The 16,883-nt window shown below is 32.8% G+C and overlaps 1 protein-coding gene across 1 annotated transcript; it reads right to left on the reverse strand.

The window, feature by feature from the left end:
- Positions 1–14,737: 14,737 nt before the first annotated feature.
- On the reverse strand, positions 14,738–16,414 carry LOC113782275 (berberine bridge enzyme-like 18). Its single transcript, XM_027328170.1, has one exon. The coding sequence runs from the start codon at positions 16,412–16,414 to the stop codon at positions 14,807–14,809; it is 1,608 nt and encodes a 535-aa protein (XP_027183971.1). The 3' UTR covers positions 14,738–14,806.
- Positions 16,415–16,883: the final 469 nt, after the last annotated feature.

The following is a 16,883-nucleotide window of genomic DNA, read 5'->3' on the forward strand; positions in this document are numbered from 1 at the left end:
TGTCCATTTGCATCAGCAGCGGAAGCTTCGGCAGCTTGAGCTTGGGCAGTAATGCAGTTGAGCTTATCATCTTGTGGAGGAGTTGTATTCTGTTTCTCAGCTATCCGATCAGGTCCAACAGATTTCTCCATTTCAGATGTGGAAGCTCCTTGGACTGCAACAGCACCAGGTCGCGCATCTTCAGTCGATGTCGTAACCTCCATTGTTGATTTCCCTTCAGCTTTTGGGTTGCCCGTAGGTGTAATAACTAACCCATACTGATTGTCCCCAAGTATCTTAGGACCTTGCTGCAGCCGGTTGGTTTGATGATTGTGGTATTGAAGTTCTCCCTTGGAAACGTTATTCTTGCAGTTGCTAGACGAATGACCCAATCTCCAGCAAGATGAACAATATGGCGGGATGTTGTCTGGAACAATTTTTTGCCAAAATCCTGATTCTCCTTCAACAGCTACCCATATCCTTGGCACAACAATCTTCGCTACATCGATCTCCACGCACACCCTGGCCACACTAGGACGTGTCCCAGCAGCCGTTGCCGAATCCAGGAACAATGGTCTTCCTACTGGAGATAATATGGAGAACAAAGAGTGTTTATCGAAATAATGAATGGGTAAATTTGGAAGCTCCACCCAAATCGGAACCAGAGATGACTCTCTTTGCACATGAAACTCCCTGGTCCAGCGAAATACCCGCATCGGATAATTGCCCAATTGCCAAATCCCTCTTGTCCTAATCCTGTTAAAATCTACTTCAGCAGAGCACTTAATCAGGACATGTCTATAATCCATCAATCCAATGGAGATGTGGTCTTTTAGATTTAAAGAAGCAAAGAACTTGCGAATATCCTCCAACGAAGGTCTCCCATGAGAAAATTTTCCAACCAAAGCCCATCGAAACGGCACTGCTAGTTTTTCCACATCTGCTCTCGAGAAGATGACCGCAGCTTCACCTTTGTAAACAGTTGCCTGCCGAATTTGGATAGGAGATGTTGAAGGCTGTGAGAAAAGTTGGGAGAAAGTTTTTTTTCCTGTAGGAGATCCTTGCCCCTCAGCCGATGGCTGAAGGGCAGCCATGCAAGAATTACGAACCCTAATAAATATTTGCAGAAAGAGAGAGAAATGAGGAGAGGAAACAAGGTGATAACAGTATATTCGATGGATGTGTTACCAATCGACCCGTTAACTGTTATCAATAATTAATTAGTATCTCTCATTTGTTAATGATTGATTGATATCTTTGTTAATTGATATCTTATTCAATGAATTAATCAATGAAATCAATCAATTAGTTAGAAAATGTTATTTTCAGTTATGAATTTTGGCAAGATTTCCTTAATGGAAGGAAACCCTAGGGATTTTTGTATTTGCTAGTAAGGGTCCCTAGCCTAGCCTATAAATAGTCTGTGGTATTCCATCAATTGTACACTTTTGGGTTAGACATACATTAGAAGATTCTTATTCTAAATTCTCCTTCTACTTTTCCTTCTTCTACATATTTTATTTTGTTGGAATAGACAAGAAGGATCAACGACACAATAAGAGATCAACTTGTGTTTGACAACAGTGGTTAGAGGTAGGTGTATTTAGATTTTCGTTGCATAGTACATTCACATGTATATAGTTAGTTTTAACATGTGGTATCAGAGCCAACCTCTAACCATGTTGTTCAGCTTATAATTTCATGGTTTATTGGCAATCTGATAAAAGTTTTAGAGATTCGTTACAAGTTTGAATGAATCGAATTTAATTTGCCATGGGATCTATGGTCCGTTTTCTTAATAATTGAGATTTATTGACTAATCCTATGTATATGTATCATTCGTATGATATCTTATTTGGTTATGCAGTTCATTTAGATTTCCTCCAATAATCTGGTATGACTGCAAGTAATTTGAATGTTTCTTGGACTTGCATATTTGTGATTGTAAGGATTATATGTATTGATTGTTGTTATCAATACAATATAACAATTCGAGAAACATATAAAGAGTTGTTATATTCAACAATCAAAAGATTAATATCATATTAATCCATGCAAGATAATTGGTTGACTTTATATGAATGGATCTGCAGGTTTATTGAATTTTTGCTACCTTATTTTGAGATAAATATCTAAAGGCATGATTTCAATATGAGTTTGCCTCCACGTTCCTATTGTTATTTGGAATTATGTAGTATTTTGTGTACTACACTTTTGTTCATTTATCTCATATATACTAATGTCAACATTAGTATGGTTGATTACATTTAAATTTTAGAGAATTTCCTTTATAAAGTGTGTCTTGCATCTCAACTATTTGATGCATGAAGAATTTTAATCACATAAAGGATGGTGGTTAAAAAATGAATATAAAAAATGGAAATTATGAAATTCTTTTGTCAAAATACAGATTTTTTTTGACTATTTTGATATCCTTATAAAGTCTAGTACACTTTATGTTTGAGAGTAGCTATAGTATCTCAAACATTGGTGTACTACAATTTTGATCACATATAGTTTAGTGATTAAAATCAAGGATTTCTAATCAACAAGTTGACTACTTATTTTCTATGAATTTTCATTAGAAGTTTTCTTGCATCATATATTTGGGAGTAGCTATAGTATCTCAAATATACGGTGTAAATAACTTTAATCACATATGATTAAGTGATTATAAAAGGAAAGCAAAATTCAATAAAATTCAGTCAACATAAAGTTTTTTGACTATTGACAAATAACAAGATGCCATGCTAAAAATTTCACTTTTACATTATATATTTGGGAGTAGCCATAGTATCCCAAATATTTGATGAGAAAAGTTTTTCATTACATACAGTTTGGTGATTGAAATTATGAATTTTTAGTCAGCATATTGACTTGTTGACAATTTTTCTTATAACGCCGTAAACTTAGGAGTAGCCATAGCATCTTAAGTATATTGGTGTTTGGAGAAATTTTGTATTGCTTTTTCACGTATTGCTGAGTGATTAAAGAATTTTTTTTTTTAAAAAAAATGGCATCTAAATCAAGTTGCAATTAATTCATTGAGATAGTTATCCGGCCCCACAGGGAGGTAATTATTTTGGTGAGATTAATTGACATAAGATGGTAAATTAGAGGGTCAATTAAGAGATATTTCTATGATCACAGGTACGAATTATTTTTTAATTCATTGTTCTAGATTACTAGTCTTATGTTTGCAACCTTTGTCCATAGAAAAGTTTGAATTTACTATTTGAATTGACATAAGGTTGATTCAAAATCAAGGTACAAATTTCATAGCTTTTTTATGATATAGTTCTTGATTGTTAATTTAGTGTTTCATTCCAATGATTTTATGGTTCTTATTAGCTTGATTTTTAAATTCATTCTCTTTTGTTTTTGGTGCAAGTTTTGAATTAGCACTTTCATGAGAATGAACAAACCATTCTCATAATATGGATATATTTGCTAATATAGAGGTTGAGTATGAGAATTGGGAACAATTTAATAGTTTGCTCATTTTGTTTCATATTCATATAAAATAGGGTTCAAACCCTAATTATTTATAGTTAAATCTTGCATGAAAGCCATAAAGAAATTGTTGCAAGTTTTAACTAGCACCATTAGAAGGCTTTCTTTTGTGACAATTAAATATTGAAGTGTATTTTAGCTCATTTCTATGAGTTGAGAATTTTGCTACATCATCAATTAAAGTCCCATCAAATTGAGATTGAGTCATTTCTATTCTTTCATGCATAATTTCTTAACCATTCAAACCTTTATAATACACATAAAGATATATAGTTAATTACTTGTTTTAACCATGTGTATTAAGAAAGGATAAAGAGGTTAAGAAATAAGAGAAACTTAACCTTCATGAAAGAAGAAATGGAAAGGAAGGTAATTTTGTTCTCATTAAGTCAAACAGCAATAAAGATCAACGTTGTTTGTAAGAGAATGATATTCGATACTTTACCTTGAGAGAAAGTAACTCAAAAGAAAATCTCAATTGTTGAGTGTTATAAATTGTGATATATTTGGTAAATTGGCTAAAACTGTCAATTTATGTTGTCAGTATAATAAGTTTCTGATTATATGAAAAGTGAACAAAAGTTTCTTTATAGAAACTAAAAAATGTTCACATAAAGATAAGTGATGTATTATTGCTCATTTCAGGAAAATTTTTTTTCGAAAACATTATTTTCTTATTACTTTAGAATTTCTATTTTCAAATTAATTACTATTGGGTATGATTATAAACCTCATTATCTAGTAGCAGATTTTGAAAATAGTGAAGTTATTTCTAAAGTTTTCAGTACCATCTTTTGAATTGAGCAATATACTGCACTTGATCACAATAATTATTTTGGAAGCAAGTATGTTTATCACTGGGGAAACTCCTTAAATTTTGGCATAAGAGATTGAGATATATCTCTATAAGGAAATAAAGAGTTGATAAATCATAAATCTTTAAAGATTTTAGATTTATTGACTATAAAATTTCAGGTAAACTGCATAGGTAGAGTAGACTATCCAACCATTATAGATACCATAAGAGTTTCATTATAACACTAAAATTTTGTGAATTATTTTCTATCCTTTTTGATTGGTGAGAGATATTTATCTCATTATTAGGTAACCATTCAACAAATATAAAGTTCCTTTCTTACTTAATAAAGGATCAATATTTGATACCTTTGTAACTGTTCAAACGAAAAATGAAGTTTGAAATTTGAGGGATAGAAAATAAAATGAAGGCACACAAAATTAGGGGACTATCCTATATGTACTCATTTTATAATTTTGAAGTATTGCTAATGAGTAAAAGCAATTCTTGATTAGTTACATCCAAATGATGTACTTTAAGGAAATAATGAGATAGTTGTGGATATAGCATTTTGACAATCTTTATATCTTGTGAGTAATGCCTTGAAATTGAAGTATATACTTAAACAATTTCCTCCAATATTGTTAAACACTACTTTGATTATGGTATGGATGGAAATCGAGTTTAAAATATTATGTTCATTTTTGTGAGGGTAATCAACCTACACATAAAAAAGCTGTACAAAGGAAACAAGGCTATCTTACTTCAAGAAATTTAGATTCCTTTACACTTCAAGAATTATTAGAACTGGAGATTTAATCTTCTTAAGAACATGAAGTAAGTGGGAGTGTTTTGACTCTGGAATGGAGTTTTGAAATGGTAAGGATTCATATTTGACTCATTTGCATATGAAAAATTGATAGCTTTTCTCAAAATAATTATTTAATTATTTTAGATAAGCAATCAATTGAAAAACTCCTTGTCAAATAAACACATAAAGATAAATTCACTTTGAACCTACTGATTGAGTTATCTTTGAGAGAGTGGGAGGCAAAATGTTCTCTATAGAGAATTGAAGTTCTCTAGTTACTATGTTGTATACCTACAAGAGTTTAAGGATGAATTGGGTAATGTTTTCATAAGGTACAAATGGAGAAATCTCCATATTCAGGAATAATGTCACAAATTACCATAAAATCTCTATCAAATTTTGAGAGATTTTGTTTAGGGTAATTATCACACTAGAAACTCACTATTAGAGTTACATTAGATAAATATGAAAACAACTGTCCTTAACGTGACTCTTGATAATTAGGTGTACATATGTGTCACCATAATACATTTGTAGAGAATGCAATTTAAATTGTTCTTCCCAATAGTATATTAATTTATTCTTCATTTGATTTTAGAAGAATTTTTTCTGGTAAATTAATATATATTAAGGTTAGTGGGAGTAATAAAATGAGAGTTTTTCTCAATCATGATATTTGTGAAACCCTTCTATAATTGATATTCACAAAGTCGAATGTAAGAAATAGTTAATCTATCTTAAGGCCTTCATGGAAGAGTTCTTTGATTACTTTTAAGTAATAATAGTAAACAATTGCATAATGTTCACATCATACATTGGAATGAATATAAATTCACCAAGGAGGTTATGAAGTTATACCACAGTCATATGCTATTTGGCATAAAGTTTGTCGATATTGTATTGTGGCCATTATAGATATTTGATTTGACTATACCCTTTCATTATGTATACATGAAAGAGTGGGAGTCAAAATAGGCAAGTCAACATAAAGTATTCAATAGTTATTTGAAAAGCAAAAAGTTAGCTATTGAGTATGCAATAAGGGCCACTGGCCATTTGGTCCAGTGGTCATCACCATTAAAGGTGATGCTGGAGGTCAGGGGTTCAATCCCTGCCTCCCACAAATTTGCCACAATTTGTGGCGGTCTTAATTGACCTTCATCGATGGAGTCTGTACTCACATCGAACCCCCTCCCCTTCCCCTTAGACTAGGCTAGATTCGGTTATAGGACATCTATCGTTTCGACAAAAAAAAAAAAAAAAAAAAAGAGTATGCAATAAGGAGCTATTATTTTTTATCAAACAATTAAAGATTGTCGGCTGAGTTGTTAATTATCAAATAACTCATATGGAACTTAGTAGTTCATTTAGTATTTTGCTATTATTCTCAAACTATTGTTATTGCCTAGACACTCGAGATATTTATATTTACATAATTTTGTGCACATTGTTGTTCATGTATAAAGTAAGAATCATGTGATCCATAAAGTTGGACCCTGAATAACTTATATGAAGTTATTCATAAAGTTCTTTTAAAGCACTTTACTAGGAAGTATAATACATTGTAGTACATGGAAGGAAGTGTTTGCCATGAGAGCATAACCAACATGATTCGTGTATTATTATTTTCTAATTAAGTAACTATTACATAACTGCTAAATTTGGTGAGTGACAAACAAGGTTTATGGCCATTTTTTAAGTAGTTAGTCACTCATAAGTTATTTGATTATTTCACATGGGTCAAGTGGGAGAATGTAAGACTTGCCTCTTTTTGAGTCAATTATGATCCACATGATTGATTCTAAAGTGACTGATATCATAATTAATTGATTGATATTTTGTTAATAATTAATTAGCATCTCCCATCAGATAATGATTGGTGATTGATATTTTGATTAATTGATTGATATTTTGTCAATAATTAATTAGTGTCTCTCATTTGTTAATGATTGATTGATATCTTTGTTAATTGATATCTTATTCAATGAATTAATCAATGAAATCAATCAATTAGTCAGAAAATGTTATTTTCAGTTATGAATTTTGGCAAGATTTCCTTGATGGAAGGAAACCCTAGGAATTTTTGTATTTTCTAGTAAGGGTCCCTAGCTTAACCTATAAATAATCTGTGGTATTCCATCAATTGTGCACTTTTGGGTTAGGCATAGGTTAGAAGATCCTTATTCTAAATTCTCCTTTTACTTTTCCTTCTTCTACATATTTTGTTTTGTTAGAATAGACAAGAAGGAGTCAAAGACACAAGAAGAGATTAATTTGTGCTTGACAACAATGGTTAGAGATAAGTGTATTTAGATTTCCGCTGTGTAGTACATTCACATGTACATAGTTAGTTTAACACATGGGACATATGATGTCTCTAAAATGAAGTCCAACAGGTGGAGAAGATGGCAGATTCTAATATTGTTGTTAGCATCAATGGATTGGTCACTGCCATCTCATCTTCTTTTGAACTATCTGATTAAGTGTAGAGCAATATGAATTCCAGGTAAGGATTGCTACAAAGATTGTTTTCACAACTATGCTTGCCTTTTCAACTTCGTTGCAGTTTTCTCAATCTCAGAATCAAATTCCAATTTGCCTTTTTGAGATTAGGTCATAAACCAAGAACCTAAAAAAATAAATAAAAACTAAAGCAAAAAATTGAAAATATAATACCAAAAAATAACTAAAGTAGAAAAATTCATTGCCATCCTCGATAATGGCACTAAAAACTTGATCCATGTATTCTACAAGTGTATGGAGTCAATCATGATAATAAATTCACCTGGAGAATTTTGGGGGTTGGACCTACAAGGATGAATTAATTTTCTCTACTTTAATTATTATCGAAAATAATAAAGCTCAAATTCAAAGGGTTTTAATCTCTAATTAATAAATAAAGTAAATAATCAAGTGAGATAAAATAAAGTTGGGAAAATAATTGACAAGAGATTAGGGTTTCAGAATATGATCCGGAGTTTGAACTAATAATCCAATTATTTCTTAACATGCGAAGAACGCATCACATAAAAAATATTTTAAATTATCTCTCAATACATCTAAATTATACCCAATTAAATCTCACATCTCTCTCGAGATCACTAGTATTTAATTGAACCTTTTAAAATCTTAGGTAATTTTAATTACGTCATACAAATCCTAAACTACTTTCATTTTTAGGTTAAAATATGTTTATTTATCTAGTGCTTGGTGGTATATCCCTTCTTAGTTCATACAAATCCTAAGAGCATGTTTACCGTGACCAAACATAAACATGTAATTAAAACAAGATAGATAAATCAAGGCAGATGTCAAGAATTTAACTAGGATAAATAACCAATATTCTTTCACATAATCCTATCACTAGAAACAAATTAGTTTAACATATCCATTAATAAATCCAAGAATTCAAGCAAAAAACACAATATATGAGAATAAATAAAAAATAAAAAAAAACTTCTCAATCTTTGATGCATTAGTCTCCATGTTGAAAACAAGTTATGTAACATGAACTAGAGCTATCCTAGTATTTTTCTCACTAAAAAGTCCTAAACACCTCTATTTATAACTTCCTAAAGTTGTCGCCCAAATATGGTAAGATTGGGTCTTGAAGAACTATCAAAAGTCGAGTTCTAGTAGGAGTTCACTAATGATTGGTGCAATGACCACTGAAATGTCGGGTCAGGGACATAATAATAAACAGTAACATGAAATTCCAGAGAAGACTGGCCCAAGATCCGGGCCTAGACTTTGTTCAAAACAATCTTCCACAATTCCAGACAAAGTCGGGCACCAAGTCCGGTGTCGGGCTTCACCGGATTCCTCTCAGTTTCGTCACGTTTTTTATCCGTTTCTTACTCGATCATGTATTTCTCTTACAAAAATCAATAAATATTCAAATTAGACAGCTTCCATTCAAATTAAGCGTAGAAAGAGCAATTGACCAACAATTCACACATATAGAACCACTCTAATGCCTACTTTATCACCAATATGGATGGTAGACTACAGGTGCGGGCCGGATCAACTTATCTTTCTTCTTTTAACTTATCTTTTTCTTTTTCTTTTTTTCTATAACACAACTTCCTTCAATTTGCTACTTTTATTGGTATATTTGAATACGATTTTTTATTTTCTTTAACTCATTACTTTTTCAGTTTTAACATTACTCTCTTTAAAACATTTTGAGCGATGGAATACATTGATCATGAGTAATAAATTATTTATTTCTAGTTAGATGATTTTTTTATTAAATCAGACAGAAAAAATGGTACAAACAGTCGCAAAATTATTCAAAGTTCCTTGTTTTGATCAGTAAATTTTTTCTTCTGCTAAAATGGTGATTATAGGCGCCATTTGAAATTAGTTGCATCTCGGAGACTTTACGGGTGCAAATGGCCAAAAACTGATCTCATCTGTTTGACATACATTTCCGGAGTTCAACAAGTCAACCAAATTATATGTGATCAAGTAGAGGGTGAAGGTTCAAGAAATCCACATGGATAATAAGTAACATTCGTAGGACCAAAATGAAAGAGTGGATTGTTGCTATGGAACATGTCAAGATTTTGGCAAAAATTTAATAAGGTTAAATTCTGATTTGGCCGTTCAAAGTAAACTAAAGTGTTGATCAATCCCTAAAATTGAACAAGTCTCAATTAAGTCCTCTGAACTGAAAATTTTGTTTTAGATGAGCTATTTCATCAATTCATATTTGTTCAATTATGTTTGACCAAAATCTTAAGTCGTAAAGTAAAACCATTCCGATTCTAAGGACTTTAGAGAAATTAACATGTCAGCTAAATGAAGTAAAAAGGGTAAATTATTGTTCCTCTAATCTAGAGAACTTTCTAACACTATGTTAAATCTTTCAAATTTGATTAGAAGAAAAATTTTTATTCTTTTTAGCTCATTTGTAATGGAGGTTAATTGCTTTAAAGTTCCTAAAAAATTTGTATGATTTTTTTCTACAACTCCTGTTTGGTCAAACTTTAAAAACCACACCTAAATTGATAAAATTAAAGGCCATATTTGAATGAGATCTCTAGTTTGGGGACTTAATTTGAAATTACTTACTTTCAAGGAATAATTTCAGAAACCTTTCATAAAGTTTCTAAAAATTTGCTGCCATCCCCTGAGGTTTGCAAAAAACCCTGACCTTCCCTACTAGAATTGTGGTCCCAATTACTTACATCATATGGGGAGAAATAGCTCATATACCCTGAGATATTATATCTTGTTAGAAACTAATATGTGACAATTAAGTAATTAAGGTACTAATTAATTGTTAGTAACTAATTAACGGAAATAGCTATTAGGAATTTCTCTAATAATGAACAATAGTTTGTATTACAAAATGGTGCCAATTGATAAACCAAATATTTATTCACTCTCATAAATTGATATATCAAACAATAATTTATCTGGATTTTTTTTACTGTAAAAAATCTTCACAGTTGCAATATTTGAATTTCATGATTCCTCCCTTAGCTTGATGAGACCATAGTTTCCTCACCTATACTTCACCTTCAACTTGATAAATCCACACAAAATCACTATTTTCCTGCCTCAAAGTTTGCTGCTTTAAGTGAAAATGAGATCCATTCTAATGCATATTGTTGCCTTTATATGCAAAATGGCAAAGACTTGAAAAAATAGCGGTTGTAATCCAATGCACTAGCTGTTGGTCCAACTTTGTAGAGAAAGTCAGTTGCTACTTATCTCTGGTTCTTTACTATTTGCACTTGATTTCCCTTACTTTTATTAATACAACTTATACACATACATAAAGGGAATTTTTGGAATAAAAATTTTATCTCTCTTCTTAAAGTAATTTTTTATTTGGACTGATTTTGTTATCAAAACTTTTACCTCAGGTGAAGTTAATATAATTTTTCAAAGCAATGCATTCCATCGACACTTTGTCTATCTTGGGGTGGTTCAGGCTATGCATTCCACTCATAGCATAAATTTCTTTAGGTAAATTTGATATCTGAAGGGAAAGACAATAAAAGAGGAATCGAGGTTTTAAGTCTAGTTTGATCTAAATGGATGTGATTTGCATGTTCCTTGTGTCTTGTGTCATGCCTGTTGGCAAGTATTCGGAAAAGGAACACCATAAGATGCTACTAGTATAATTGGACATTTAGAATTGGTACATAAATGTTCCTTCTTACATTTGTAAAAATGTATGCCAACGCAACAAGTATTCATAAGCTTATAAACTATTCAATATCTAACCCGGAAAAGGAAACAACAACATCCTATGAAGTCATAAAGTGTCACGCTCCGAGCCTGCACGCGCCCGTCACGTGACATCCGTCATATTCCCAAGTCCCACTCAAGAATACAAGGCTACATTAACTAGACTACTTTTAAAAGTACTAAAACAATATAATTAAATGAAATGCGGTACACGTCTCATATAACAGGTAGTCTACGAATACTCAAGACGTTCATACATTTATTCTCTAATTGAAACAACGGAGACAAAAGTAATTGAAGCTAACAACTAGAAGCAGCTAGCCTGCCAACTTCCATTCATCTAAAACTAGTAAAAGTCATCCTCAGAGTCTTCTACATAAACCAATTCATACTCTTCAGAATATGCAAAAATGGTAAAAAATGGGTTGAACAACAAGTCGTTCCGTAGGTAATATCTACCCCTCTGTTGGACCATGTACTCGTAACTTTATAAATACATATATATATAAGTACAACTCAAATCGTTTGCATATCATTCACATCCATAATCTTGAAAGTAACGTCATTTATAAAACAATCAGTAGTAACGAGTGGCAAGCAATTTAAAAGCATCTTATTGATAAATGAACATGGAAAATCATAAAGCCGTAAATCGTTTTCGTCTCAATTCACAAGTCTCTTCATATCCATTCATAAATCAATTTATATCAGTTCATAAGTCTCATTTTAGATCAGTTCATAAATCATTCTTTCCGATCAGCTCATAAATCATTCTTTCAGATCAGCTCATAAATCATTCTTTCAGATCAGCTCATAAATCATTCTTTCAGATCAGCTCATAACAAGTACATGCAATGACAGACTACTGAGTACTCAGCCTAGAGATTAAACCCCTTCTAGGTGGGCGACTAATAGATTTCATGAATACAGATTGGTCTCATTCCATACATGGGTCAATCGGCCGGACTTTATACCAGGCTACTATGACCTTGTCAATCGGCCGTATAACCGTACTTTATATCAGGCTACCATGACTTTGTCAATCGGCCGAACTCTATACCAGGCTATCATGGCCTTGCCAATCGGCCGGATTTTATACCAGGCTACCATGGCGATTAGACAGGACTATAGTCCCTACCGTCTATTCCCTAACTGTTTTGAGCTTTACTTGTCAAAAATTCATTCCACACGTCACATATATAAATCTTTGATTTCATAAAAATTCACCTCAATTGGTATATAATAACATATCAAAACGTTTCAAATAAGCCACATGGCCCACTTTTGTATAGTAAAAATATAATTTTCATAAATATCCAAGTAAAGCATTTAGTCAAATATATTTCGAGTCAACACAACAACATAAGATTGAAAACAAGAATTTTATTTTTGCACCTTTGAAATCTCAGAAGGGTAAGTACCACCTACCTTTGTTTGGCTGCTCGAATGGAACTACCTTAGGTCCTTATACCGTACCTATCAAATGCATGAGTTCCCTAATTAGTCGTTACTTCCTATAGATGCATAAATACACAAACTCTGAGTAAGTCGAAGATTCGTGTCTAGACCATTATATGGACCCTAATAGCATCTTTTTAAAGTAGATGATTTCTATTTTTAAAAAGTTTCCTAATTTGGAAAGTTTCTATTTTTAGAAAGTTTCTTAATTTGGAAAATTCTCCCTTTGTAAAGTTTCCTAATTAAAAGAAAATAATTACTCATAATCATATTTATTATCTTGACTACTATCTTATTATGCTTATTTATAACTTATGATTATCCATTATTATTATTATTATTTTAACCGTTTCGTTTAATTATTTAGAACTTATCTCACTTTGTTTACATTAACCTAATAGAGCTAGACAAAGATGTTTTAGATTTCCCTCTAAGCCTCTTGGACGTAATTGATTAAGTATAAAGTTTACATGACTAACCCTTCAATTTTCACAATTGCCTTAAATTGGGTCTTGAATTTTTAATATCCATGATAAACTATAAAAATGGACTAGTTATATTTAAAATTTATTTATTAAATCTTTACTAATTTTATACTATATTTTGGTCCACCCCTGAATTGCCCCCCCTTTTTTTTTCTTTTTTTTTCTTTTTTTTTCTTCGTCGGGTAGGACCCATGGTTGGCCATCTTTGACCATGGTCGCCAGACTTTCTGGCGACCCCCTTGTTCTTCATTGGTTGGCCGAAAAGCGGAAAAGGCCAACCATTGCCTTTGCTTTTTGTCGCCAGCAAGTGTCCCTTTTTTTTTTTTTTTTTTTTTTCGTTTTTCGTTTGGGTCTTGGGTTGGCCAATAGGTCAACCTTGCAATTCCTTTCTCTGCCGCAAGTGAGGGCGGCTCCCTCTTTTCCCCCTTATTTTTTTTTCTTCTTTTGTTGCGTTGCTTCCACAACGCCTAGCAACAACAGGGCAACGGCAGCCGCCGCTGCTCTTCCCTCCTCTTCCTTTTTTTTTTTTTAACAGATTGGGTAATCTGTTCATCCCAAAATTATAATCTATCCCCCTATTCCTACTAATCCAAACATGAATCCTCCTAATCTCTTATAGAAACGCAAATATCAATATGTATATAACAATAATATATATCCATAAAATCTTTAGGATAATTAATGCAACTACTAGAACTAAAAGAGAAGTTTTGCGTGAACTTGAGACTTACAGGGTTAGGTGCCTAGTTGCCTAACTGATTGACAGCGACGCCTTCTTCTCTTCATCTACTCTCTGATGTCTCTCGTTCTAAGGGAAGGCAGACAATGAAAGGGAGGAATAATATTTGCCCGTTTGGAAGGTGAGTTTTTTAGGAGTTTATCTAAAACTTTACTGTAACTTACTGTAGAAGTATTTTAAAAAATTTTTGAAATATGCAGATTTTTAAATATTTTGAAATGTATAGTTTAAAAATTTTGAGAAATTTTTTGAGGTTACTGTAGCTAAAGTTTTTAAAAAACTTGTAGCAGACAAACTTGGCAAAAAACTTGGGTTCCAAACAAGGCAATTATTTTTTTTATAAGTGTGCCAAACCCTAATAACCACCCACTAGTAAATGGGTTAGATAAGAGTTTTAACTGTCATGAACCTTTACCCTATCTTATCTCATTTTTATCCCTCAATTAATCCTTTAATCTATCCTACAATTATTTTTACTTTTACTCATGGTAAATATCCATTTAGTTAATTGGCCGAAATAAAAATTGAGCTAAAAATCGTGGGTTTTACATAAAGAATTTCAAATTGCTTCCGACCCATAACAGCACTACGAATTTAAATCTAATCAGAGCCAAGAAAGATAATTTCCTCTGTGCGTTCACAAGGAAAATTGAAAATAGAGCAACGGCAAAAGATTTGCTGTGTAGTACAGATCATTAATATTCTAAAGCAACATTTTTGTTTAGTTCGCATTGTACCATGAACAAATTTTGTTTTTTAAAAAAAAGATAGAAAAGGAAAATAACCATAAATTTTTTGGTCCTTCAATCTACCTACCACCATTATGACAACGGAGGAATGCTTTGCTCATTTCTGAAGAAATTACTTGGATCCACTTTAGTCTTCACATGCACCAATCTGTCAAAATTTTGGTTGAAATATTTAGTCCCCCAAATGCTAGCTTGTATATAGCTTGTATTGCCTTTGATTTTATTGACTCCCAAGTCAAGATCCCTATAATTCAAATATGCAGCTCTTGGAAACTTTGATACGTAGGCAGCCATATAGCTATAAACTCTTCTTGTCCAATTCACATGTCTCTTGGATTCTGCATTGCCTTTTTCGTCCCATCCCGCTACATAATGTATCATGAAAATGTTCCCTCTCCTATGAGGGAAGGGTGTTGCAGATTCTGAGATTTCACTCATCATTCCTCCATAAGGACTAAACTGTAGCTGGAAATGTGCCTCCATGTCTTCTTCTTCTTCTGCAAAGAGCCTTTTCCATAATCCTTCAAGACCTTTTACTGAAATTGGTTTCTTTACATAGTCTGACTTTCCTTTGAAATATGACTTGGACGAATTCCTATCCAGAAGGACCTCAACCGAAGCAGCTCCAGGAATGTTGGCAAAGTAGACTGTGGACTCGACCCAGCTCATTTCAATGCAATCTTCTTTTGCTAATCCCAGTTCTGGGAAGCTTTTTTGCATCAAGGAAAGGAGCTGATCAACTCCACCGAGGAACAAAGAAGTAAATGAAACTACTATGGATTTCTTTCCGGTTTGGGGAGAATTGGAACTCGTTATGAAGAGCCTAATTAGTAAATTTTCATCAATCTTGTCTGCAATGTGCTGCCACTGATATACTAGCTGAGTTGCATTTTGATCCGACGTCTTGGTTAGATTAAAAACTGTTACCTTTTCAGGAACAGAAACAAGACTTACTTTCCATGCAATGATGATCCCAAAACTTGCTCCACCACCTCCTCTGATTGCCCAAAATAGATCCTCACCCATAGACCTTCTATCCAAAATTTGACCGTTCACGTCAATAATTTTGGCATCAATAATATGATCGACTGACAACCCAAATTTACGTGACAACATGCTATAGCCTCCTCCGCTGAAGTGTCCTCCAACGCCTACTGTGGGACAAGCACCAGCAACGAATGCGAGTTCCCTACTTGTCTCACCGATTTTGTAGTAAAGTTGGCCAAGAGTTGCCCCTGCTTCAACCCATGCCGTACGATTTTCCCTGTCAACTGATATCGAGCTAATGTTTCTAAGATCAACAATGACAAAAGGGCTTGTTGAAGCATAGGAAAGACCCTCATAATCATGTCCACCACTCCGGACTCTGATTTGAATTTCATGTTTCCTGGCACAGCGTATTGCCGCCTGGATCTGGGATGAATGAAGTGGTGTAAGGATGAGAGTTGGCTTGAATAGAGAGGTTGATGCGGGACGTAAGTTTTGCTCCGTGGATTGCAATATGGATGAATATGATGTGTTTCTTGGGGTGTAAGCAATGGTAGATACGGAGTTTGAGTTTTGAGATTGTAGGCAGTTAAGATAATCATCGTGAATTCTTGATGCGTCAGCCTGTAGGATGGCTAATGCAAGTATGAGAAATGAGAGATGAGAAAACAATGAACTGCCGGAAGTCACCATTTTTCTTTGTATTGAATTCTTTGATAAAACTGAATTGGGCTAGAGTGCTATTTATAGAATTTTCTTAAGGAGGCTTTGGTTCTTACGGTATTAAATTTTCTATAACACGTTTTCTATCTCGTTTATTTAGTGAGTATTTTATCGGGCGTGGGAGACAATGGAACAATCAAAACAAGTGCCCGATATTTTCAATTCGTAAGCCGACAAAGGCAGCTGGTTCCAGTAGCCAGATGCAATGCACTGGCTGAATGATTTCTTTGTATTAATATGTTATCACTGCATTTGGATAGAGAGATTGGACGAAAAATTTAAAATCATTTAAAATTCTTCTAATTGTTTAGAATTTTTTTAGGAGATATTTAAACTTGTAAATCACCAATTATTCTAGTATTTAAAATATATTCAGATAACTGATAAATTACAAACCTAAATGTTTTTTAAACAATCTAAACAATTAAAGCAATTAGAT

The sequence above is a fragment of the Coffea eugenioides genome, chromosome 9, assembly GCF_003713205.1.
Source record: "Coffea eugenioides isolate CCC68of chromosome 9, Ceug_1.0, whole genome shotgun sequence".
In the NCBI taxonomy this organism is placed as follows: Eukaryota; Viridiplantae; Streptophyta; class Magnoliopsida; order Gentianales; family Rubiaceae; genus Coffea; species Coffea eugenioides.

Bases quoted from the DNA above. Each gene is read 5' to 3' on its own strand.
- LOC113782275 (XM_027328170.1), bottom strand. From the start codon at position 16,414: ATGGTGACTTCCGGCAGTTCATTGTTTTCTCATCTCTCATTTCTCATA.